Source organism: Pseudopodoces humilis, chromosome 25 (assembly GCF_049639895.1).
Source record: "Pseudopodoces humilis isolate 2021_Gansu_Grassland_sample_001 chromosome 25, ASM4963989v1, whole genome shotgun sequence".
In the NCBI taxonomy this organism is placed as follows: domain Eukaryota; kingdom Metazoa; phylum Chordata; class Aves; order Passeriformes; family Paridae; genus Pseudopodoces; species Pseudopodoces humilis.
In genome coordinates this window covers 3493015-3516884 of record NC_142224.1, presented here as the reverse complement: position 1 = coordinate 3516884, position 23870 = coordinate 3493015, and the positions used below count along the sequence as shown (strand labels likewise).

The window sequence follows — 23870 nt, the reverse complement described above, 5'->3', positions numbered from 1 at the left end:
CCATCCTTCAGCAGGCAGATGTGGCAGGGTAAATAAATTCCCCGTGTGGAGCAGGTTACTGGCTGCTTCACTGCCAAACACTTTTCTCATTTGCATTTCTAGCATTTGTCCCCAGGCAAAAGCCATCACGGTTTATAGAAGACAAAAACTGCCCAAGTGATCCAGATAAATGTCCTGAATCACAAACCATTGCTAAAAAGCACACACTGGTTGCTTTGTGGATCTGTGAATTGTTGGATGCACGTCCTTGTTTTCCATCTAGCTCTGGGTGAGAGGTCTCAGTCCCCACTTCAAACTTGGCAATGAGCAGGGTGAGATGTGCTGGCTTTCACATTTTGCAGGGCACTGCTGTTACCCACAGACCTGATGTCATGGGAGCACATTCCTGGAAGGCATTTCCCCGTCTCTGAGGCCATTTCCCATCTCATATCCCCCAAATTCCAGCCTGAGCATTCCAGCTGGATGCCAAATACACTCACATGTCCTCTCCATCACTGCTCTGGATCCTTTCCAGAACAGAGAGGAGGATCTCAGTGCTGGCTATCACACAACACAGATTCCCTGGATACAGCCAATGCATCCCTGCTCTTGCCACATTGGGAAACCTCAGACTCACAGATGCAGGGAAAGGGAGATATTCCAGGACAAAACCCAGCTCTGAGTACATCAAGCAGCAGAAACTGAACACGAAACCTTTCCAGACCCACTCCTGCACCTTGCGCAATGTTCCAGGGTTGAAGAATGCCATGGAAAAAGACCAACACACATAAACTGAGAAGTGGGAGCAGCTGGAGGAAGTATGATACTCAAATTCCTGTGAACTTGATTTGAATACAAATTATTCTCTTGTGGAGATAATAAATGATGTCCATTGGATTTTCCCTCCAATAACAGGTTCTAGCTACGGTTTGATAAAGTGAGTATTGATTATCTCCATTAACATGTCATATCTCTGACCACAATTTGAGTCATTTACTGGTGCCACCACACGGTATCTCCAGTACATTTAAAGTTTATGGATTACGTGGTACTCTATCTATAATAGCAAAGGGTAAAGATCATAATATTAAAGACCAAATGCTGTTGGTCAGCAAGGTCAGATGGATGACAGACAAGTCTTTCCCCAAATAATGTTAAATTACAGAAAGCCATTCTGGTTTTCTCAACTTTTCATCAGTTCAGTCTCAGAGGTGAAGCAGCAGCTTTAATCCTAAATGATGAGACTTGTCAAGTACCAGAAGTGTCACAAATCCCATTATCACTCCTACCTGGAAATTGGTAATTGGTGCAAGACAAACCAAGGACTGTTCAGGCAAGAGTCCTGCTGGAAATAAAGCACCAGGAAGTTCATTTCTCCCAGCTCAGCATGAAGGTGGAAAACACATGAAATAAGAGGCAAGGATTAAGAGTGAAGTCCAAGCTATGAAGCTTCAAAGAGCAGCACTGCATTAAATCCCTGCTAGCACCCAAATGAGGCAGGGATTTGACTGAGGGACCTCAGCAAAGAGAACATCACCTGAGCAGGTGAGACAAAATGTGCAGAGCCCTCCTTTAGCCCAGGAAAGCTGGGATCCCGAGGGGAGCCCAGAGCTGGAAAGTCTCTGGAGGAAACTCCTTGCTTCCAGCAAGATGAATAATACACCTGTTCCCTACTTGTGAGCAAACACTACAAAGGAATAATTAGAACCTATCTGACCTGAAACCCACATGCCCATTACTGTGGTATTTTTCCACCTACTCCAGGTGAAACAGAAGATGGGCTGGACCTGCAAGGGGAGGGGTGGAGTGGCAGCACAAGATGCTGATTTATAAAGCAGCAGCAAGCAGAGCTCTTTCTCCACAGGCTTGGGACAGGGAGCTCGTCCTGCCTGGAGGATGCCGAGGTGGGAGCAGCACTCCAGTTAACACCCGCTGGCCTCAGGAGAGGGACCCACCACCTCGGGGAGATTCTGCACTCCAGGACTGCTCTGAGCCACCACAGTCCCCAGCTGGGCTTGGGCTTTTCATCCAGAGGTTTTGGTTTGTGATCCAGAGGTTTTGGCTTGGCTGCTTCCCCCCATCAGGAAAGGAATAAACTCGCCAAGATGGTCAAGGTGGGTACAATGCCCGAGGAACTGCCCCTTGTGTTTCTTCTGAGGTTTTCTTTTGTGAATCTCTACTATAGTACAGGCTAAGTAAAAACTGAATTAATACCAGACACCCTTGAGCATGAACAGTTTGGACTGGGAAGAATTCTTGGACTGGCTGAGCCAAAAATCTGAGCCAAAATCTGAGATTTTATGGAACTCTGAAGGTTAAAGGTTCACATAGGTCGTGCAAGTGAGCAATAGATGTTCCTAACTTCATCAATTTTTTAATTTTTCTCTTCCATCTGCTAAGTTCTCCCAGGAGAGATCTGTTGCTTTTCTCTCCTGGTTTCTGTGCTCTATAGGGATTTTGAAAAGCTGAACAGATTTTTTGGGTGGGAGAGTTAAAGAGAGGAGGAGGAGGAGGAGGAAGGTGAGGAGAAAAAAACCCAACAGATAAAACAGATTGTGAATCTTCAGCATGGCAGGAAAAAAATCAAAACTTATAGCAGGCATGCCCTGTCCCTGGGATGTGCTTCACCAAGCAAAATCAGGTGTTTAGGAACAGTATTTCAGTCTTTAAAGTCCTCAAACTGCTCAGCAGCTCTTTGCTTTCCCCTTCATCAAGGGACAATGTCAAGATTTAAATACTCCTTTAATTACAGAACAGCTGAAGATGCCAGTTTTGAGTTCAGAACAGTGTTAAATAATAAGATACCCCGATTATTATTTGTTTTTCTTGTTTCCATTATTTGATCTTGCTTTATGTTATGGAGAGATCTTCCTTCATTGCTGAGAGATCTCACAGGAAGCCAAGCACTGGCAGAGCCCCTTTGAACTTTGGGGACATCCAGGGGGGCTCTCCTGAGCTTTTGGGGCTCAATCCATAAGGAAACCTCAGGAATGGGGTCACCCAATGGCTCTCCCATGGCCTGGCACGTGGTTTCCAGGATAATTGGGAGCTGGAACGTTATGATTACCCAGCAGGTAAATCAGTGGCACGGGAGGGCAGCTTTACCCTGCACCCTGCAGAGTTAACCCAGGTTTTGGGAACAGCACAGCTCCTGAGCTACCACTGAAAGCAAAACATTCCCTGAGGTGCAGCAGCCACCCTGGGTCAACAGCTTCCTGTGCCCGATATTCCACTGGCAAAATAATGTGAATTGATGGCAAAATCCCTGCCAGTTCTCAGCTCTGTGTGAGCAGAAACAGAGCAGCTCCTCCTTGGCTTTCAGTCTGCTGTTTGCCTCCATTCCTCACTTTGATTCAGTGCAATTGCATTACAATTAATTGTAATTAAAATTTAAATCTTGAAGTTCTGGATCTGGAAAGCTCCAGGAACAAGCAAGTTCTCAATGGATAATTTTCCCCTCCCCTTTTCTTTCATGAATATTTTGTTTTTTCACTGATCTCTTCTTGGAGCTGATAAATAAATGAGTAATTTTCACTGCTGAAGTCCTGGGAAGTATTTTCCTACACTTGTTTTAGATCATAAACATCTGGAAGTATTGCACATCCCTAGAGGAATCCCTGTAATCTGCACCTGATGAAGTCCTGACCACAATCACAGTAACACAAACTGGATGGATCTCTGGATAAGACAGGAAAAAAACACCTTAAGCAGCCAGGAGAAAGGGACAGTAGAAATTTGTAAGCTGTCAAAAAAAGTAGATCTGCAACATTTTGACTTTTTTTGTGGTCCTTTACAGAAAAAGTCCGATGTTTACTCGGTTGAGATCTATGGGACAAAAGATCTGCATAAAACAGAGATTGAAGATGAAGAGGAGAAGCACAAAGACTTAAAAGGCAACAAGAAGAAAAAGAAGGCAGAAGATCTTAAGAAAGAACTGGACCTGGTGAGTGTTCCATTACACATCCCCTGAAATCCAGGGAATGTCCTGCACTGAAAATCCTGGTGCAGGGAAGGATTTGCTTCCTCACACTCCTGGAGTGTGCCAGAAAAATGCTGTGCAAGATTAACACCTAAAATGAGAGGATGATTCTGGTGTAATTAAGCCACCAATGGTACAGAACATTATCTGCCCGAAAAGAAACCATTTCCCAGATGGAATCACTGCCATCAGTATTTCCTGACAACTTGCACAGCCAGCCAGGAATCAGAGGGAGAGGCAGAACCACAGCATTGAGCTCCAGAGATTCCAGAGCTGAGAGCATTTCTCAGCTTTAAACACAGGGGTTTTTACCCAACCCAACTGCTCTGGCCATCAAGAAATCTGTGTTTTCCTCCTGGCTCTCCACTGACTTGCTGGCTGCTCTTGGAAATGTTGCTTCCTCTCCACACATTCCAGTTTCCCAATCTGAAACATGAGGGTAATTATGCTGACCTCTTTTCGGGATTGCTGTGAGAGCAGCTCAGAGGAGAGGCTATTTACGGGCTGGATGGCATTTCAAAGCTCAAAGAACGCCAAAATAAGATATTGATTCCATGATTCTCTCATCCACTCACCCACCACGTTTCCAAGATCTGCCCAGCAGCAGGTAAATATTTCTCAGTCCGTGCTGTCTTTGCCACCGGGGGATGTAACTCCACTCCTGTGTTTCTAAAGAGAAACCCAAGCACAGACAGGAGAATTGACTCACCCAAGTACCCATGAATCACTCTGAGAAAACAATTGGGAGATCTCTCAAATTCTTGGCTTCGAAATCTCAGTTCAGCACAAGATATAATTAGGCCAATGATACCACAGAGGTGTCACTGCAGGCCAAGGAGAAGAGCTTTGAGATTTCCCTCTCCCACACCCTTTTTAACTTAGAACCTGTTGCCTCTTTCCACCAGAGTGAGGATAATTCACATTCCCTGCCCTGGCAATCAAGGGCAGAGGTTGTTGTCACACACACTCTGAGCCCTGCAGCATGCAGAGAGAAATGATTTATCCAAAAGAAGCACAGCCCCTCGTGGCAAGCAGCAGAAACATGAACACACCACCCTGTTCTTGTGACAGATTTGCTGGAGGAGGAAGCTATTTACAAAAGCACTCTGCAAATCAAAAGGGAAAAAATCTCATCTTCCATTGGAAGATGTTTTGCTTATCAATATGCAGATTGGTCTAATTAATGAATGTGGGGTGTCATACAAGCAACTTCATCCACATTCTCAGATCCAGGCAGTTTGGAAATAAAAATTTCAGCAGTCTGATGCTCTGCTCACTGTAATTTTCTGTCTCTCTTGGAATGCAGGATGACCACAGGCTCAGCACCTCGGATCTGGAGAAGAAGTACGGTACCAGCATTGACAAAGTAAGTCCGTAGGCCTTCGTTAAGGAGCTGCCTCAATCAGGTGCCTCTGGCCTCCCCAGAGCTCCCCAGGAGCAGGAATTTTGTTATTAGATGTGTGTGGGTGCCTGCATTGATGCTGCCAGAAAAGCCTAAACCAGCAAGCCAACAAGCAGTGACCTGGATTTTAAGAGGAGTTTCTCTCGAGTCTGAAGAAGCCTGAGCTACTACTTTGAAATCAAAAATGGGACCTCAGGGTTTTGCACCAGGACCTCATATTTTTTCTAAAGCTCTCATCTGATCTTTTGATTTCACCACAATTCACTTTTCACTGTGACAATCTATAGCCAAAGACTGCATGGATTGAGCTGACTGAAGGAAAATCTAGATTTGAGAAACTACACCTGAGTCCTTTGACACCTGACATTTGAATATCAAAGCACTGAACCCTGGCCAGAGCACAGACAAGAATTTCAAGAACCCCCTGAGCTACAAACATCTTGTGGAAATACAGAAACAGCAGCAAAAGAATGTCAGTTTTCCCCTGGTTTTCCAAACCAGGTATATTTAATTGATAACCAACAGAATGGAAACTCCTGGATGTGGCTCTCAGTTCAGTGCTCCAGTAAAGAAACAGCTCTTTCTCCATAGCAGATAATTAATAGCAGCCTCTCTGAAATCAGGAGGTTTGGAAATCAGAGTTTGTGACACAAACCCTCAATGAAACAGCAGCACGCAAATTTTGTTCTGAGCTGGGGTAAAAACCTGGTTTTCTGTGATTTCATTGTAAACCTCCTTCTGCAGGGTCTCTCGAGTGCAAGAGCTGCAGAGATTTTGGCTCGGGACGGCCCCAACGCGCTCACTCCTCCCAAAGCCACCCCCGAAATCGTGAAGTTCCTCAAGCAGATGATCGGGGGCTTCTCCATCCTCCTGTGGATCGGGACCGGCTTCTCCTGGATCTCCTTCGGCATCCAGCTGGCTCAGGGGGTGGATTCAGCCTTTGACAACGTGAGTGCATGAGTGAGCACCCCGCCAGCCTTGGATCCGCGCTCCGGCTGATTGAAATACTCCACAGTTACTCAGTAACTACAAGGAGGCCTCTTGTTCTCCCAGGGCTGAACACTTGTGATTAAAGTTCAAATGCCTCGCGCACCCCGCGCTTAAAGAGCGCCTGGGCAAAGGTTTTATCACCTCTGGGCAGAATCATAATTCTTGAGTACTCTGAGAGCAGTAAAAAGTCTAAAGGCTTTAGACTCTGACTTTAGTCAGACTGAAGAGTCTCTGACTAATTCCCTTTGGAGTTATACTCTGCTCCTTTTTTGTTGTTGTTTTATTAGTTTGTTACACTCTAACTTGGTCGGGATTGTGTCAGTTTAGAGAAGGATTTAAGATGGGGAAATCACTATTAAAAAAACTTTTTATTTTATACACACACACAAAAAATGCTTTAATTGATCATTTGCAGGCCAACACTTGAAAGTTTTTTTCTTAACCTGTCTTTTAACCTGGCCAACACTTCATTTTAAACAACACAGAACTGATTTATTCCAACAGAGGAATTGATGAAATCTTGTCTTAAATTAACCAGATTATATCTTTTGTTGATCAGCTCTACCTCGGAGTAGTCCTGGCTCTGGTCGTCATCCTCACTGGCATCTTTGCTTATTACCAAGAGGCCAAAAGCACAAACATCATGGCCAGCTTCAGCAAGATGATCCCACAGGTGAGAACAGCCAGTGAGGCAAAAATTCATCCCAATAATGCATGAGGGAAGCCCAGCAAGCCCAATTTGAATTTATCTCTTGGCAAGTGATCCAGATAAATGTCCTGAATCACAAACCATTGCTAAAAAGCACACACTGGTTGCTTTGTGGATCTGTGAATTGTTGGATGCACGTCCTTGTTTTCCATCTAGCTCTGGGTGAGAGGTCTCAGTCCCCACTTCAAACCTGGCAATGAGCAGGGTGAGATGTGCTGGCTTTCACATTTTGCAGGGCACTGCTGTTACCCACAGACCTGATGTCATGGGAACACATTCCTGGAAGGCATTTCCCCGTCTCTGAGGCCATTTCCCATCTCATATCCCCCAAATTCCAGCCTGAGCATTCCAGCTGGATGCCAAATACACTCACATGTCCTCTCCATCACTGCTCTGGATCCTTTCCAGAACAGAGAGGAGGATTTCAGTTTAGAGTGTGGCACAAAGCTAATTTTTGTCCCATTTCTGTCTTCCAGCAAGCTCTTGTTCTCAGGAATGCTGAGAAGAAGGAGGTGCCAGCAGACCAGCTGGTGGTTGGAGACATCGTGGAGATCAAGGGTGGGGACAGGATCCCTGCAGACATTCGCCTCATCTTCACTCAGGGCTGCAAGGTAAACAGGGCTTGGAGGAGCAAAGGAAAGAGGGAAAACAGAGTTTGGAGCCATTTATCGCATAGAAAGAATTTCTACACAGCCAATATGTGTTATTGGAGCTTTGATTGAACATAATTAATGAAGTCAGAGAGCAGAAGCCTGAGTGTGACGGATGCTGAGCTCCTCTAGGACTGACACCTCCCTTCCTGAACATCCAAAAAACCCATGCCATGTTCTGGCTCTGCTCTTTGCCAGGACAGGGCAGGTGCACCAATACATGATTGAGAGTTTCCACTGGAGGCAGATCCTCAAAACTGTGGGGTTTTCTCAGGCTGAAACTCCCACTGACAGGCACACAGCATTGGCTGAACTGAATCCCCACAGAAACAGGTTCTGCCAGGGACAGCAGCAGCTCAGAGGAGAGGCACTGAGAGATGTTGATGCCACTGATGTTGAAAAAAAACTGTCACCTCCCCTCCTGGACTGGACACCGCTGTGTACTGCTGACTTTAATCTGGGCATGTCTCCCTTTCATTAAAGGTGGACAATTCTTCACTCACAGGGGAGTCAGAGCCACAGTCCCGCTCCTGTGACTTCACCCACGAGAACCCCCTGGAGACCAGGAACATTGCCTTCTACTCCACCACCTGTGTGGAAGGTGAGCTGATCCCAAACCTGCCCATGGAAATCCAATTTTATCTCTTTATCTGCTTCTCCAGTGGCTCCAGCTACGTTTATCATCCCGTGTGCACACCTTTACATCCTTTTATCTTTTTTCCTAGTTAGTCTTTGACCTCTATTCAGCAGCTTCTGGGCATCTGAATGTTTCTAATTTTTATTATTTATCAGTGTACAGAGAGAAGGGCCCCCAAAAAGGCACCTGCACAGCTGCATCTTGGTCTTGCTAAGTCATTTGAGCAATTCTGCTTTGAGGAACTTCAAAGAAGTTTTATTGCTCACATGAATTTTGGCCTGAGCAAATGAAAGCGTGACCTTGGGGGTGGTCACACTCAGCATTTGCTCCAACACACAGCGTGGTTATGGCTGCACCAATCAGTGAATTGATTTGGATTTGAATTGACTGCAGTTTCCTTGCAGTTTTTCCATCGATATCTGTTGGAATGCCAGGCTGCAGCTGTCTCTGAGTGTCTGTGTGTCCTGGAGGTGACAGTTTTTGTCCCTGCAGGCACTGCCACCGGCATTGTCATCAACACCGGGGACCGCACCATCATCGGCCGCATCGCCTCCCTCGCCTCGGGCGTAGGCAACGAGAAGACGCCCATCGCCATCGAGATCGAGCACTTCGTGTACCTGGTGGCAGGAGTGGCCATCTCCATCGGGGTCCTCTTCTTCATCATCTCCGTTTCCATGCGCTACAAGATCCTGGACTCCATCATCTTCCTCATCGGCATCATCGTGGCGAACGTGCCCGAGGGGCTGCTGGCCACGGTGACGGTGAGTCTGTGCTGGGATTCTCTGCTTGCCACTCCAGCTCTGGGCTGGCTTTGAAGAGGGGTGGGGGTTCTTATTCCAAGGAAAAACCCTTCATTTGGGAATTCTGGTCTAACTGAGTCATTCATCTCAAAGCCAGTTTGGGTTTAAGCTCAAGTGCGGCTCTGCCTCGACGGCTGCGAGAGCGATGATGTGACTCATTTCCTACCACTCATTCCCTCTTGGAAGTGGGGACATTGTACCCTGAAAGTCTCATGGAAATTCCACTTATTACCACATGTCCAAGGCTAAATTCCCTGCCTGAGGAGCAGCATGCCTGCTAAGCACTGCTGGCTCCAAAGCACCCCAGCAGCAAACAATGAAGGGAATCATTGCAGGATTCAAGGAGCTGGTGACCAGCAGCTCCCTGCCCTTTGCAGGTTCTTCTGTCTCAAACACCCTCTTGATTGATAAGACATCCTTATTTCTATCAGCAGGCAGCAGGTTCCCATCATCAGCAAACCTACCTGTGCTAGTTACAGCCAAACCTCAGCTTCTAAATTAAAAAAGCGGAGAAAAATAATGCACTGTAACCAACAAAAACAACAACAACAAAAAAATTAAAATATTCTCTTAAAAACCCCAAACAAACAAACACCAAACCCTACAAAAGACCTACCAGGAGAAGGTAATCTCATTACACCTCTGAGTAACCACACCTTGGTGACAGCTGGACCCCTTCCCTCCTGCCAGGTGAGCCTGTCCCTCACGGCCAAGCGCATGGCCAAGAAGAACTGCTTGGTGAAGAACCTGGAGGCCGTGGAAACCCTCGGCTCCACCTCCATCATCTGCTCCGACAAGACAGGCACCCTCACCCAGAACAGGATGACTGTTGCCCACCTCTGGTTTGACAACCAGATCTACTCAGCCGACACCAGCGAAGATCAAACAAGTAAATGGGATAATGAGGGTGTGGGAAGGGCCAAATACTTGGATCAGTCCTAGGATGTTCACTTTTGGTGGCTAAATCTTCCTTCTACGCATGGAAATCTCTCCTCAGCCATGTGGAGATGTGAGAAAAAGAATGAATATTGGATTCCACTCACAGAAAGAAAACCTGGAGGAGGTTCTACTCCAGAGCCTTTTGCCAAGAGTACATTTAGTAGGGAATTAAGCAGAGAAACATCATCCAAATCCCTTTGCAGCACTGCCAACTGATGGATAAAAAAACTTTACATCAAATTTTCTTTTCTATAAAAGAACCTGACAAAAGAATAATTTTTTTTCCTGCAAATAAGTCAATTCTTGTTTTTTTCACTCTTAAGCTTCTACCTGTGTCATGCAATGTGCTAAAGGATGCAATGTGTGTTTTGCTTCTCTCAGCCCAGCCCTTTGATCAAAGTTCCCCCTCATGGACAGCGTTATCAAAAATTGTCACTCTCTGCAACCGGGCGGAATTCCGGCCAGGACAGGAAAATCTCCCCATCATGAAGGTACTGCTGGCTTCACCTCAGCTTATTTCCCTTCCTCTGAAAAAGCAATTTTCTGTCTTTGGCTTTAACAGTCTCCATTTTACCGTGCCAGCCCTCTAAGTTCCTACTGACAGCGCTTTTACTGCTGTACACTCACAAAATTTAACACAGGGTAAAAAACCCGCACAGCCAAGAGCAGAGAAATGCAGATTATCCTGAATTGGAAGAGATCCACAATCCCAACTCCTGGCCTTGCACAGGACAATCCCAAGAATCCCCGTGCCTGAGAGCATTGTCCAAACCCAACTGTGCCTGCCTGGAAAAAGGCAACACAATTAGCAGGAGCAGTAATTACTGCGCTGTTAATTTATTATAGCAAAGGTTAACGTGCCTTAATTAATGTCTTGCCACATGACTGCTTGAAGGTAGTAAATTCTCCTGACTGGACTACCAGAACAAATCTGCTGTTTATTCATCAATGCCATCCTCAAATTAATTTGGGTTTGAGCCTCAGCTCACCTGTAGTGACCTGAATGTGACCCCAAATCTGCTTTACAGCACCAAATGCTTGCTGGGGCTCAGTTCTAACTCCAAGAGCAAAGCAGACATCCTCAAATTCTATTTTAATGGGTTTTTTTAATGTTTTTCCAGGATAACTTGAACATAAAAATGTAGATTCCTTGTTGCTGAAGTGAGCAGCATGTCATGGAATTGTGGAAAGGCAAAAATATGTTTTCTTCCTTTGTGCCCACAGAGGGTCGTGGTTGGAGATGCCTCTGAAACAGCTCTGCTGAAATTCTCTGAGGTCATTCTGGGGGACGTGATGAGCATTAGAGCACAGAACAAAAAAGTGGCTGAAATCCCTTTCAACTCTACCAACAAATTCCAGGTGTGTTTTTCATTTGTTTTTTTGGAAATCGTGCCAGATTGTTTCTATCACTGGGCCTGATGCAACAATGGGTGATCTGTAAACCTTAACGGGGTAATTCAACAACAGAGGAAATTCAAGTTATAATAAATACAGCTCGTTCCATTTGATGGAAATGATGATTTCTTCATGGAAAAGAATATTAATCCCATGGAAAACTAGAAGCAAATGAGGACAATTTGAGCTCTTCCAACCCATTTCCTGTTTGTGGCACAGCTCTCCATCCACGAGACCGACGACCCCCACGACAAACGCTTCCTGCTGGTGATGAAAGGTGCCCCGGAGAGGATTTTGGAGAGGTGCAGCACCATCATGATCAACGGCAAGGAGGAGCCTCTGGACAGCGAGAAGGCAGAAGCTTTCCAGACAGCCTACATGGAGCTGGGGGGCATGGGGGAGAGAGTGCTGGGTGAGTGCAGCTGCAGCCACTGCCTGGGAGAATGGGGGGAAAATGAAAATGGGGTAAAATCCAGCTGTAAAACCAGTGAGATGGGGTTTAAAGCCTTGGCATATCAAGCAAGCCTGGGAGAATGGTGGGAAAAATGAAAATGGGGTAAAATCCAGCTGTAAAACCAGTGAGATGGGGTTTAAAGCCTTGGCATATCAAGCAAGCCTGGGAGAATGGTGGGAAAAATGAAAATGGGATAAAATCCAGCTGTAAAACCAGTGAGATGGGGTTTAAAGCCTTGGCATATCAAGCAAGCCTGGGAGAATGGTGGGAAAAATAAAATGGGATTAAATCCAGCTGTAAAACCAGTGAGATGGGGTTTAAAGCCTCGGCATGTCAAGCATGCCTGGGAGAATGGGGTAAAAAATGAAAATGGGGTAAAATCCAGCTGTAAAACCAGTGAGATGGGGTTTAAAGCCTCGGCACATCCGGCATATCTGGAAAAATGGTTGAATGCTGGAGTTCCATGGGCTACAGCAAACCCTGATGTTTTATCAAGCTCTCCTCTTTCTCCCACATTTTCCCACCCATCACACCAACCTAAATGTCTTCTCAGGTTTCTGCCACTTGTACCTGCCTGAGAAGGAGTTTCCAGAGAACTTCAAGTTTGACACAGATTCCATGAACTTCCCGACCTCCAACCTGTGTTTTGTGGGGCTCCTGTCCATGATTGACCCACCTCGTTCCACGGTGCCTGACGCTGTCTCCAAGTGCCGCAGCGCTGGCATCAAGGTAAGGGTTTTACAGCAAAAAAAAAAACCACAGTGGGTCCACTACAGAAAGACTCATTGTGATTATTTTGGGTATTATTTAAAGTATTTAAAATGTAAGATCTTCCACCACATCGTTGCTAATTATCTTTCTAACAACAACTACCAAAAATCTCAACCTTAGTTAAGACTATCCTATAATTTTAATTTAGAAAGTTCCCAGAGGGAAAACATTCTCATTTAAGTGGGAATCAGAATGCACAAACCCCTCAGATTGGAAATCCAAATTTGCAAAAGCTCAAATACTCTCTCATCAGATCTATTTCTAGAATACAGAACCCACAGCAGCTGGAATTATTTGCTTGTAAACCGAGTAAGGTGATAGAAACAACTCTAGAGAAGGCATCAGGACACTGCTTTGAACATTTATCAAAGGAATCACTAATTTCAAAATTATTCAAGTGGAACCTGAAGCAGTTTCCCCTCATTTCACTCCCTGGGGATCCACAATTAAACTTTCAGCTCAAAGCAGAGGTGAAATCTATCCAAATCTAGGAAAATCATATTTGGAATTACAGATCTCAGACAAGATGAATCTCAAACCCTAACCCTGATGACATTTTCCATAGCCTGAAGACAGATCTGGCAACTTTTCTTCAAGAAAAGCAAGAAAAGGCTGTGTCTTATCTGTCAGGACACCTCAGTCACAAGGATCCATTTTAAGATGCAATATTCTAACAAACCCTCCCCACTGAACAGCCCTAATATAGATCCTTATGTAAAGGCTCCTTTATTCTGCATTATTCTAATCTGGCTGCCTGTGATGAGTAAGGACTCAGATCAAGCAGCCTCAGCAAGGAGAGGCAGAGCCCAGATGTGGGCAGAGCTGGGCAATCACTGCCCCTAACCTCCCTTTGCTGTGTACACAGCACTGCTCTGATCCCAGCCTGCTTCCTGCTCCTCAGCAATGCACATTCCCCCTGATCTCACCTCCTGCTTTGGCCATTCGGCACTCCCTTGTCCCTTGCCCAGGTCATTATGGTCACTGGTGACCACCCCATCACGGCCAAGGCCATCGCCAAGAGCGTGGGCATCATTTCAGCCACCAGCGAGACCGTGGAGGACATTGCCAAGCGCCTCAACATCCCTGTGGAGCAGGTCAACAGGAGGTGAGAGCCAGCAGAGCCTGGGCAGCCCCCAGGGCTTCGTTTCCCTGCTCTCTCCACGGTGCTTTGATTCCCCATCCCCGCTGCTTTCTGCTTTTTTTCATTACACATTCCCGTTCTTGAGTCATCCCCACCTAAATGTGTCCACTCTGAGGTTTTCATCTGTGCTGCCCGTGAAGGAAATCTGGCAAATTGTGCTTTGCAGGTCATGTGGAAGTGGCTGTCGCTGCCTGTTTGGCAAAACACACACAAAGCAAAATCCAGCATCACACTACCCAGTTTGGACCATCAGCCCAAACTCCTCCTTCACCCCTTAAACGTGGAAAAAATAACATTGCAAGGGAAGGATAAAAGCTCTTTGCAGAAGTGATGTCTTCCCATGTTCCCCCCAGTGAGAGGCCTCCTTAAAGTGCATTTTCTGAAGCTTCAGTGGGACCCCTCTGTATCCAGGTGACGGTGATCCACTCTGGATTTCTGCAGAAACCATTCAGCTCCCGCTGATTAATAACAAATGCCTCTGCAATTAACTCAATTTACTGCTTTTCCCCATCCAGCTGCTCCCCCATCCCACGAGTGCACTATTTTTACCCTTTTAATCTGCAAATCCACCCCTCTCTGTCTGTGGCTCTTGCAGGGAAGCCACGGCAGCCGTGGTGAACGGGATGGAGCTGAAGGACATGAGCTCGGAGCAGCTGGACGAGATCCTGCGCGAGCACTCCGAGATCGTCTTCGCTCGCACATCGCCCCAGCAGAAGCTGATCATCGTGGAGGGCTGTCAGAGGCAGGTGAGGCACGGGTGGCAAAGGTCACACCCAGCCCTGAGAGGCTGGAAGCCAATTCCCAGTGCTCCCTAAGCTCTGTTTATACTCTTTTCCCCGTGCCAGAACATTATCTAACAGATTGCCACAAACGCTGCCTGGACTCAACCCAAGCCGCTCAAATTCCTGCTGCAGACACAGCTCCTGGTGACAAAATGAGCTTTCCCTGGGTTTGGAGCTGTAGCCAGGCCATGGATTGTCCCTGTCACTCTGAGAAGCACAGAAAGCCTCCTGTGCCCTGTTTGGGAAGGAGAATTCCTTCAGGAATTCTTTAAACCCAGATAAAAGCGATGGGTGCTGCCATATCCTCTGCTCTTATCTCTTGTGGCCGCTCAGAGCCGCGTCCTCCTGCCCACAGGAATGTTTGGGAGTGGAACAGTGGCAGTGCTGGGTGAACAGGTGAACTCCCAGCTCTTTTCCAGCCTAGACTATTTGTGATTCTGAGGTATGAACCCCACAGAATGCCAGAGCATGATTTATGTACCACCAAGCCTTATCTGTGCTACTTCCCAGGGCTGTAAATCAGGCAGCAGGATTTAAAGGGAGTTTGTCCCATCCATGGACAATATTATGTAAAGCAGCCTGGAGTGCAGCCAGCACAGGAGGAACTAAAAAAAAAAGACATTTATAGGGCTCTGTAAGAGATGAAAATTGCCATCAAAAGACTCTCTCCTCAAAAATGACATCTTCCAAGTAGATTTTGTGAATTAAAGCCACGCTAGTGCTGTGCCTGGATTTTGTAGAGAAGATGTAGCACAAGATATTATTTTATTTTTGTAGTTGTGCCAGCACTAAGCTTCCCAATCAGCATTATCAGCTCGTTGGGTTTAAGCCTGGAGGGCTCTCCAGAGAGTAAAAAAAAAAAAAAGAGAGATAAAATTTTTCAATTTCATGTGGTTTTTATTTTTTGAATGGTCTCTGTTAGGCACACGGTGGGTAAACGTGTTCTGCACTGCTCAGACTCCCACACTGCTGGCAGATTTGGCTCTTTAGGGATGAAAAGGAACACCCTCCCCCAGCCAGTCCCCAGCTATGTTTAGTACTTAGAGCTCATAAGCCCTTCTGTACATGGCATTATTTATAGGTAGTGACACTGTGCTCAATCCCCCCAGGGACAGGAAATTCAGCATTTTATTAATCAATTTGCCAGGCTTTGTCCCCACTCTGAACACCCTGCCCTGAACCAAGCCAGGAACTTCTGCATCAGCCAGAGCAGAGCCTGGAGCTGCAGGAGATGGTTCAGGAAGATAACAAAGAAGCTGAGTTGGATAATCAGAGATTTCCATCTTTTGGATTAGTAGGGAAATTCTAGCACAGACTGAGGATGGCCAGAAGCTGTTGGGATAGGATGAGGATGGGCTCTAACTCAACAGTTACATAATTCCTGATTCAGATGAGGCCTGGCTGTTTCTGTAGCACTTCCTCAGAAAAAGACAGGATATTCAGATGTCAGAAGTGAACCTGCTCACACAGGGATGGACCACATACACAGAGCTGACATCCAAATCTAATCTCCTCTTTGTATCCAGATTAATTGCATTTGAAATACATCTAATTGAGATGTCCACTCTTTAGGATGCAGTGAATCACATCCCTGGATTTTCCAGGTCTCTGCTCTAAAGGAAACCACACAAAACTCTGAGGTTTCTCTCCCAGCCCTGCCCAGCACTCTCCTGATCCCAGGCTGTGTCTGACGTGGGTACAGCGAGGATCCAGAACTTGCTATCAGCATTTTCCTGCTAGAAATGTAAAGCCTGGTGATGGCAGGATTCCCCTTCTCCTCCCAAGCCCACATCTGGGTGCTTTTGTGTGTTCCAGGGAGCAGTGGTTGCCGTGACTGGAGATGGAGTCAACGACTCCCCTGCCCTTAAAAAAGCAGATATTGGGATTGCTATGGGGATTGCAGGTTCTGACGCAGCCAAAAACGCAGCTGATATGGTCCTGCTGGATGATAACTTTGCTTCCATTGTCACAGGAGTGGAGGAAGGTAAAGATAATTTTGTTTCCCACTTTTTGAGCTGGAAGCTGCTGGCAGGGCCTCCTGATCCTTCCCTTCTCTCTTTTCTTTCTGGATTTGTGGATTTGATATTTGGGGAAGCTGGGAATTAATTCCATTTCTACACATGACAATCAGAGAATAAGGAAATCATCTCCTTCTCTCACCCATCATAAAGATTTGCTGTCTCTGTTTGATCAAGCTTCAGATAAAAGCACTTCCTGACTTGTTCCAATGCAGTTTGAAGCCTCACAAAGATACAAATTATTTTCTCCACCTTTTCCCCTCTATTATTTTCTCACACATCACCTTCACTGTGCTCCACCTATGACAGGAACACTCATCCCACTCTTCTTTCACTCTAAAGAGCTTGTGGTTTCCATTATAACCACAGCATTTTGGGGAACAGGACTTTTCCCCTCAAACTGCCTCATTGAAAGAAATGTTTTATTACACTTGAGTTTTCAGAAGGCTCTAAGGGAGGATAGCTAAAAAAAAAAACAAATTACAAAATGCATGAGAAAAACACATAAGGAAAGTAGGAATAAGCAGTAAATGTTTTCAGTTCATTTAGTTAAATTTGAACTCTTTTTTTTTTTGGTCTGGAAAACACTGATAAAAATTCCCTTTGACAGAAAAGTATTTTCTCTTCCCCCAGGCCGCCTGATCTTTGACAACCTGAAGAAAACCATTGCCTACACCCTGACCAAGAACATTGCTGAGCTCTGCCCCTTCCTCATCTACATCATTGCCAGCATCCCAATGCCCATTGGCACCATAACCATCCTCTTCATCGACCTGGGCACCGACATCGTGAGTTGGGAGCTTCCAAATCATTTCCTGCTGGAATCTCCTGCCAAGGGAGAGGGGCTGGGGGTGAAGGCACAACCAGAACAGGGGGTTTTGTGGCTCTAGCCTGCAGCTGAGGAATGCAGTGAAAAAGGGGATTAAAAGCAGCCAGGTAGAGGCAAAGTAGAGTAGAAAACAACACAACCTGCAGAGGGGGAGCAGAAAGCAAAGTCATCTGATCCAGGCTAAAATCAGCTAAAATCAGAACAATCATCAGTGTGTTTTAATAAAGAGGGCAGAGGGATTTCTGCAGTTACACCTGACATTCCATCCAGCCCAAGGGACCTGGAAGACCCTTTAATTTTAAATTGATGTCAAATTATTGTTAATTTCCTCTAGCCTTTAGTATCAATCATCAGATCCATGCAAGTTTCAGATTTCCCCCAAACCCTTCACACATTGATAAGAATCCACAGAGATCATCCTCTCCTCTCCTCTCCTCTCCTCTCCTCTCCTCTCCTCTCCTCTCCTCTCCTCTCCTCTCCTCTCCTCTCCTCTCCTCTCCTCTCCTCTCCTCTCCTCTCCTCTCCTCTCCTCTCCTCTCCTCTCCTCTCCTCTCCTCTCCTCTCCTCTCCTCTCCTCTCCTCTCCTCTCCTCTCCTCTCCTCTCCTCTCCTCTCCTCTCCTCTCCTCTCCTCGAGTCTCCTCTCCTCTCCCATCCAACAGAAACCACTTGGGAACCACAAATTGCTGCTAAACCTGTGAGAATCAGGCAAATGCTGTCCCCCAGCCCCTGAGGGTTTGTTTCTCTTGCAGATCCCCTCGGTGGCATTGGCTTATGAGAAAGCTGAGAGCGACATCATGAACAGGAGACCTCGGAACAAGAGGAAAGACAGGCTGGTGAACGAGCAGCTGGCTGTGTACTCCTACCTGCAGATTGGTAAATTGGCCTCCCAAACACTCTCTGGTGTCACCAAAGAGAAACACTCAAGATGATTCATTAGGAAAAAATAAATAAATGAGGAGTGGAAACTCAACCCTTTCCTCTGCAAACCCTCCAGCCCCCTCCTGCTGCTCATTATTCATATGATATTCATATATCATAGCAATAAAATGAGGTTTTAACTACAGAGGGCAAGAAATTCACAGCACCAAGAGCTCTCAAACTTTGGCATGTTTCAGATATCCAGCACATCCCCCAGCGCTCCTTAATTTCATTTTTTCCTCATTCCTGCCCCTTTGTTTCTGCAGGAATCATGCAGTCGGTGGGGGCCTTTGTCACCTATTTCACCGTCTATGCTGAGCAAGGGTTCCTCCCCTCCACGCTGCTGGGAGTGAGAGTGGACTGGGAGAGCAATGCCATCAACGACTTCGAGGATTCTTACGGGCAGCAATGGGTAAAACAGCCCTGAAAATTCCCTGTCTTGTCCCTGCCCACCTGCTTGCTTCCAAACTCCCCCAGAATAAAGGGATGGGGAATGCAAATGATGCTTAAATGCAAATAGAATTGGTTTTCATCCGATGTTCCCTCAGGGGGAGACTCTTTAGGGTGTTCAGGGCTTCCTGCCACACAGCTCTGTCATTCAGCCTCTGCTCTTCCATTCATTCTTTTTGCCACCTTCTCACTCTCAGCCTCTGCAGATGCACCTTACTCTCTGCTCTGGGTGCTTAAACCCCTCAAAATCCATCATCACCATCCTCTCCCAGCCCTGCTAATGAACTCTGCCAAATCCTTTGCAGCCTCCCCCTCCCTCAACCTGCAGAATCACAAGGCACAGGAGGCATTGATAAATCCGTATAAACATCCCTCACCCCCAGCTCGTGCTGCAGCCTCGTGACTCAGCCAAGGAACAAAACCAGGCCCAAAATCTGATCATTCTGTGTCTAAATCGGGAGCAACTCTGCATTCACACCCTGGGAACTGAAATAAAGCCTCCCCTGGAGGTTTGCAGTCGCCTGTGGGAGACGGGAGGCTCTGATTGAAAACGTTTTGGTGTTTCCTTGGCCCTGCAGACCAAGTACCAGCGGACGTACCTGCAGTGGACTGGCTACACCGCCTTCTTTGTCAGCATCACCATCCAGCAGGTGGCTGACCTGATCATCAGGAAAACTCGCAGAAATTCCATTTTCCGGCAGGGCCTCTTCAGGTGAGTTTTGCAGATGCACAACCCCAGAATGGTTTGGGTTGGAAGAGAGCTCGAAGCTCATCCCACCCCACCCCTGCCACTGTCCCAGGCTGCTCCATCCTGGCCCTGGGCAATTCCAGGGATCCAGGGCCAGCCCCAGCTGCTCTGGGCACCCTGTGCCAGGGCCTCACCTGAACGGAATTTCCCTCAGAGGGAGGAATTTTTTCCTATCTAATCTAAACCTGCAGTTCAAGTTAGCCTCCTGCCCTGTTGAAGCAGGTGAACTCAGTGATTTGGCCCTCTCACTTTCAGTCTTTGCACAAAGATTAAGTCTGGCCTTAAACAATCACAAATCTCAGGCAAATATTTTATTAAACCTCCCCTCAGTCCCTTTTCTACTTCAGGATAGGGATTTTCTTTAAGAACATTGTGCTGGTTATTCTGAAAATGCACCAGCTTAAAACCGACTCTCCATTCATTAAAATGTTTACTAGAAAAAAAAAAAATGGGAGTTTCTCTTCCAGATTACTTTCTGAACTCGTTATCAAGAGATAACGAGTCAGGACTTCTCTGAGATAACCTGGGGCTCTGAGGAGGGAGATAGCAGCTGGCCAAACTCCCCCAGCCAGTGCCGGCCGCCCTCTGCAAACCACCCCGCAGTGCCAGGAGAATTCCAAATATCAGCTGGGACAGAGGCCAGCAGGAGAGCTGGCACTCACTCCCGGGTTTTCTGATAGCAGGGCAATTTGTTTTCCATCCTTTATCTGCAGCTACAGGGCCTACACCTATGTGTGCTTCCTCCTTGCATGAACACCTGAGTCACCCTGAGCGCGCTCCCAGCGCGGCACAAGCCGTCACTGGCTGGGGCTGGGTGTCTCCCACAGCTGGATTTGGGCTGGGAATGCTGCCAGGAAAAGCAGGAGAGCGTGGGATACCAGGCAGAGCTGCCCTGTGTGGGCAGAGGTCACCTGGAGCAGGGATGGAGGGAATCCAGAAGGTTCCTGCAGGCACAGAGGGGTTTAACTCCCTCAGGGTTTGACTCTTCCTCTCTGCTCTTCCTGCAGGAACAAAGTCATCTGGGTGGGGATATTTTCCCAGATAGGGATTGCTTTGATTCTCACCTATGGCCTTGGACACGTTACAGCCCTGAACTTCACTCCACTCAGGTGAGTTCTGGGGCCACTGAGCTCCCCCTGCCCTCCTCGGGGACACAAAACGGGAGCAGGAGCCTGTGCAGCACCTCTGCAGGATAAATATTTTAAAAAAACCATTATATTCATCACTATTTCTTGACCAAAAAGATCATTATGGCCATAATTTCCGCATTATCCTCCTAGATTTCCTAGTGCAAAACAAACATTTAACTATTTCTTCCAGCATCTCTAATGTTCTGGTGAGCACAGACAGCATTTAACTTTTACTTTAAACAAATCAGTCAGGTGATTTATTGCTGTGATAACACCAGGCAAAATTTCCTTCTGAATAGGACCTGGGATTAATTAATCCAGTAACTGTTTAAGATTGGGAGGCTTTACATGCACATCATCAATTTGAGAGACTAATTAAGAAAAAGAAAAGAGACCCAAGGGGACAGATTTGTTTTGGTGACATTGAATAGCACAGACAGAGGTCCCAGACCTGCAGCTGAGACGTTTTCAGATGTTTCTGAACCAGACTTTTTGTCCCCACTGCCAGGTTCCAGTACTGGTTTGTGGCTGTACCTTTTGCCATCCTGATTTGGGTCTACGATGAAATCCGAAAGCTGCTCATCAGGAGATACCCAGGAAGTGAGTGCATTGTTCTAATTAACTTTTAATTTAATATTTTCATTTCATGTGTCTCTTCCTACCCTTTCACTCCCACTCCCCCCACCTCAGCTCCCACTCTGAAAAATGAACCATTTTTCTCCAACGATCACTTTTCCTTTTTGAGTAAAAATTAACCATTTCTTTAAATAATTATTATCCCCTCATTTCTCCTGCAGGTTGGTGGGACAAGAACATGTATTACTGAACAGTGCTGAGCACAGGAGAGCTCCTTCCCCACCTGGCCCAGCCTCTGCTGCTTTCAAGTCCTGTCTGTGCAATATCAAGCATGGATCCATCCCGTGCTGGGGTGAAGAGATTTCATGAACTCAGTGAAGAAATAAGGACTTTAGAGGCTGAGAAATTACCTCCCACTGTACTGTAAAGCCTAGAAATTGAAATACTACCTATTTTTGTAACTACTACGATTTTCCCTCCTTCAAAGACGGAGCTGAAGAGCACTCTGAGACGAAAACAATCCAAAGGCAGGAATTCCAGACAATCCAAGGCATTAATTTGCACTGAAGGTGTTGTTTGCTGATTTTTGTGCGGGTAGAACTGAATTCCAAGTGAGTGCATAGATCTGTTTTACCTTGCCATGGGTAATTGTGCTGTATAGGAATAATTTGATAATAAAACATTTTTTTTTTCCAGAAAATTGTTCTCTGTCTTATTTTTTTTTTTTGTAAGGACTGAGAGAAACTGAATGGGATGGGGTCACAGAGGAAAGAAGTGCAGCCCTGCTTTCTTTGCCTCCATTAACAGACCAAACATTTGACACATTCTGATAAAGGTGTCTTGAAAATCAAGCCACAGCCAACCCTGAGATCCAAAATTCAGTCCTCACCTCCCAAAGGTGACAATCTCCAGGGCAAAATAGATATTAGAGTCATTAATTTTAGGATTACTCAGGTACAGGTCAAGTTCTTTTCAAAGCCAGGCCTTTAATATGGTCACTTTAGCAAGAACCAGTAAGGTCCCACTTCTTGTTTAGACAAACTATTTCCCAATTTTAAAGCAAAAAAATAAAAAAAAAAATATTTCATGTTGCTATTTCACTTTTAAATACGGGTTTAGACAAGACAAAAAAAATCCCAGACAAACAAAAAAAAATGGGGAGGAAGGAGAACTCCTGTTGCAGCAAAGAGAAATTATCCAGGAGGGAGAAGTGGTTGAGATTCAGAAATCAAATAGATTCAGATTCAAATAGAAGAGCTGAGGGAGGGGAAAGAGAGGAATGTTTTCCAACCTAGAGCCGTCCCCAAAAATCCACACCCTTCCCTGCTAGGAGGTACTTTGAATTTTGTGACCTTCTTTCCTTAAAACGCTGGTGCTGGCCGGGCATTAATTATTCCGATTATCAATTATCGCGGGTACCAGCGCTTTCCCCATGAAGAAGAGGAATTGCCAGGGAGGAAAAGAGGCAGAAAATGATCCTGGAATATCGGGCGGGTCGGAATTGCAGATAAAGGCGCTGTTATCGCTGGTGATGCAATGCTGGCACTGACTCATTTCACACCTCGGCACTCGCCAGCAGCCAGCACTGATTTGTTTTATCTTCTGTTTAAATGATAGCAGAGATAGGAGAGAAGCTGCTCTCCAGCCTGGCCAAAATTCCTGCTCTAGCAGCTGAGAGGAAAGGAAAAGAGGAAATTCGGAGTGAAGGGAGAATTTCCTGCACTGATACATAGAATATACACAGATGTATATGTAATTATCATCATATATGATGGGAGATGGTGATATACATACAGAGGATGCAGCTGCTTTGGGGTTATTTCTAAAACAAAACACATTTTCTTCCAACAGCAGGAAGGATGCCTGGAGAGGTTTTGTGGAATAGCCAAGATTAAAAGCACAGTAAAATTTTTTTTTGCTCTGCAAAATCAAATCCAGAGTGAAAATCTGCTTTTTCCCCTCTGGCTGAAGACCAAGTCTATAAAGAATTCTTACAAAAAGGGAATTTCTGTTGTTGTGATCTATCTCCTGGCAGTTATGGCCTCATTAACACATCCCTGGGGAAGGACCGGAGGGTTTTGGCTCCTGGTTTTCTCCTGGCTCTCCCGTTGTCACCTGGATGAATCCTCAGCACTGCTGGCTGCAGCCACAGCCCACAGATTTTGCTGCCAAAACTAAAAAAAACAAACCCAACATATTCAGGAGGTTCTATCCCAACACGGCAGGACAAAACCAAAGGGATTTCCCAGGATTTCAAGGCCAAGGGACAGCTGCTGTAACACTGGAAATAACCTGGATTCGTTGTTGTAATTCCAGGAATATTCTTTTAAATTCCACAAACCATTCAGTCCCTGGGAAATGCAGCATCAGAGGGAACTTTGGCTGCTCTGGCCTTGAAGAAGAGTCAAATAAAGAAACAGGACAAAACAAAGCAATGCAAGCTGGAAAATCAGAAGAGGGGAGGGGGGGGAAAAAGGGAAATTTTGAGAGGAAAACTTAAAAACTGGATGTGATCCATTTATTTAAACAGCAACATATGCTCCTGAGAGGAGAGCAGAAGAATTCTGTCTCC

General features: G+C 46.0%; 1 protein-coding gene across 1 annotated transcript; it reads left to right on the top strand.

Annotated features, from left to right (window-relative positions):
- The first annotated feature begins 1850 nt into the window (after window positions 1–1850).
- On the top strand, window positions 1851–21998 carry ATP12A (ATPase H+/K+ transporting non-gastric alpha2 subunit). The gene is made up of 23 exons (XM_005528467.3): window positions 1851–2093; window positions 3776–3922; window positions 5265–5324; window positions 6105–6308; window positions 6910–7023; window positions 7536–7670; window positions 8193–8310; window positions 8839–9107; window positions 9837–10035; window positions 10467–10576; window positions 11310–11444; window positions 11700–11892; window positions 12488–12663; window positions 13674–13810; window positions 14442–14592; window positions 16444–16612; window positions 17280–17434; window positions 18226–18349; window positions 18661–18806; window positions 19423–19556; window positions 20600–20701; window positions 21231–21322; window positions 21520–21998. The coding sequence occupies exons 1-23, from the start codon at window positions 2085–2087 to the stop codon at window positions 21546–21548; spliced, it is 3108 nt and encodes a 1035-aa protein (XP_005528524.2). The 5' UTR covers window positions 1851–2084; the 3' UTR covers window positions 21549–21998.
- Window positions 21999–23870: the final 1872 nt, after the last annotated feature.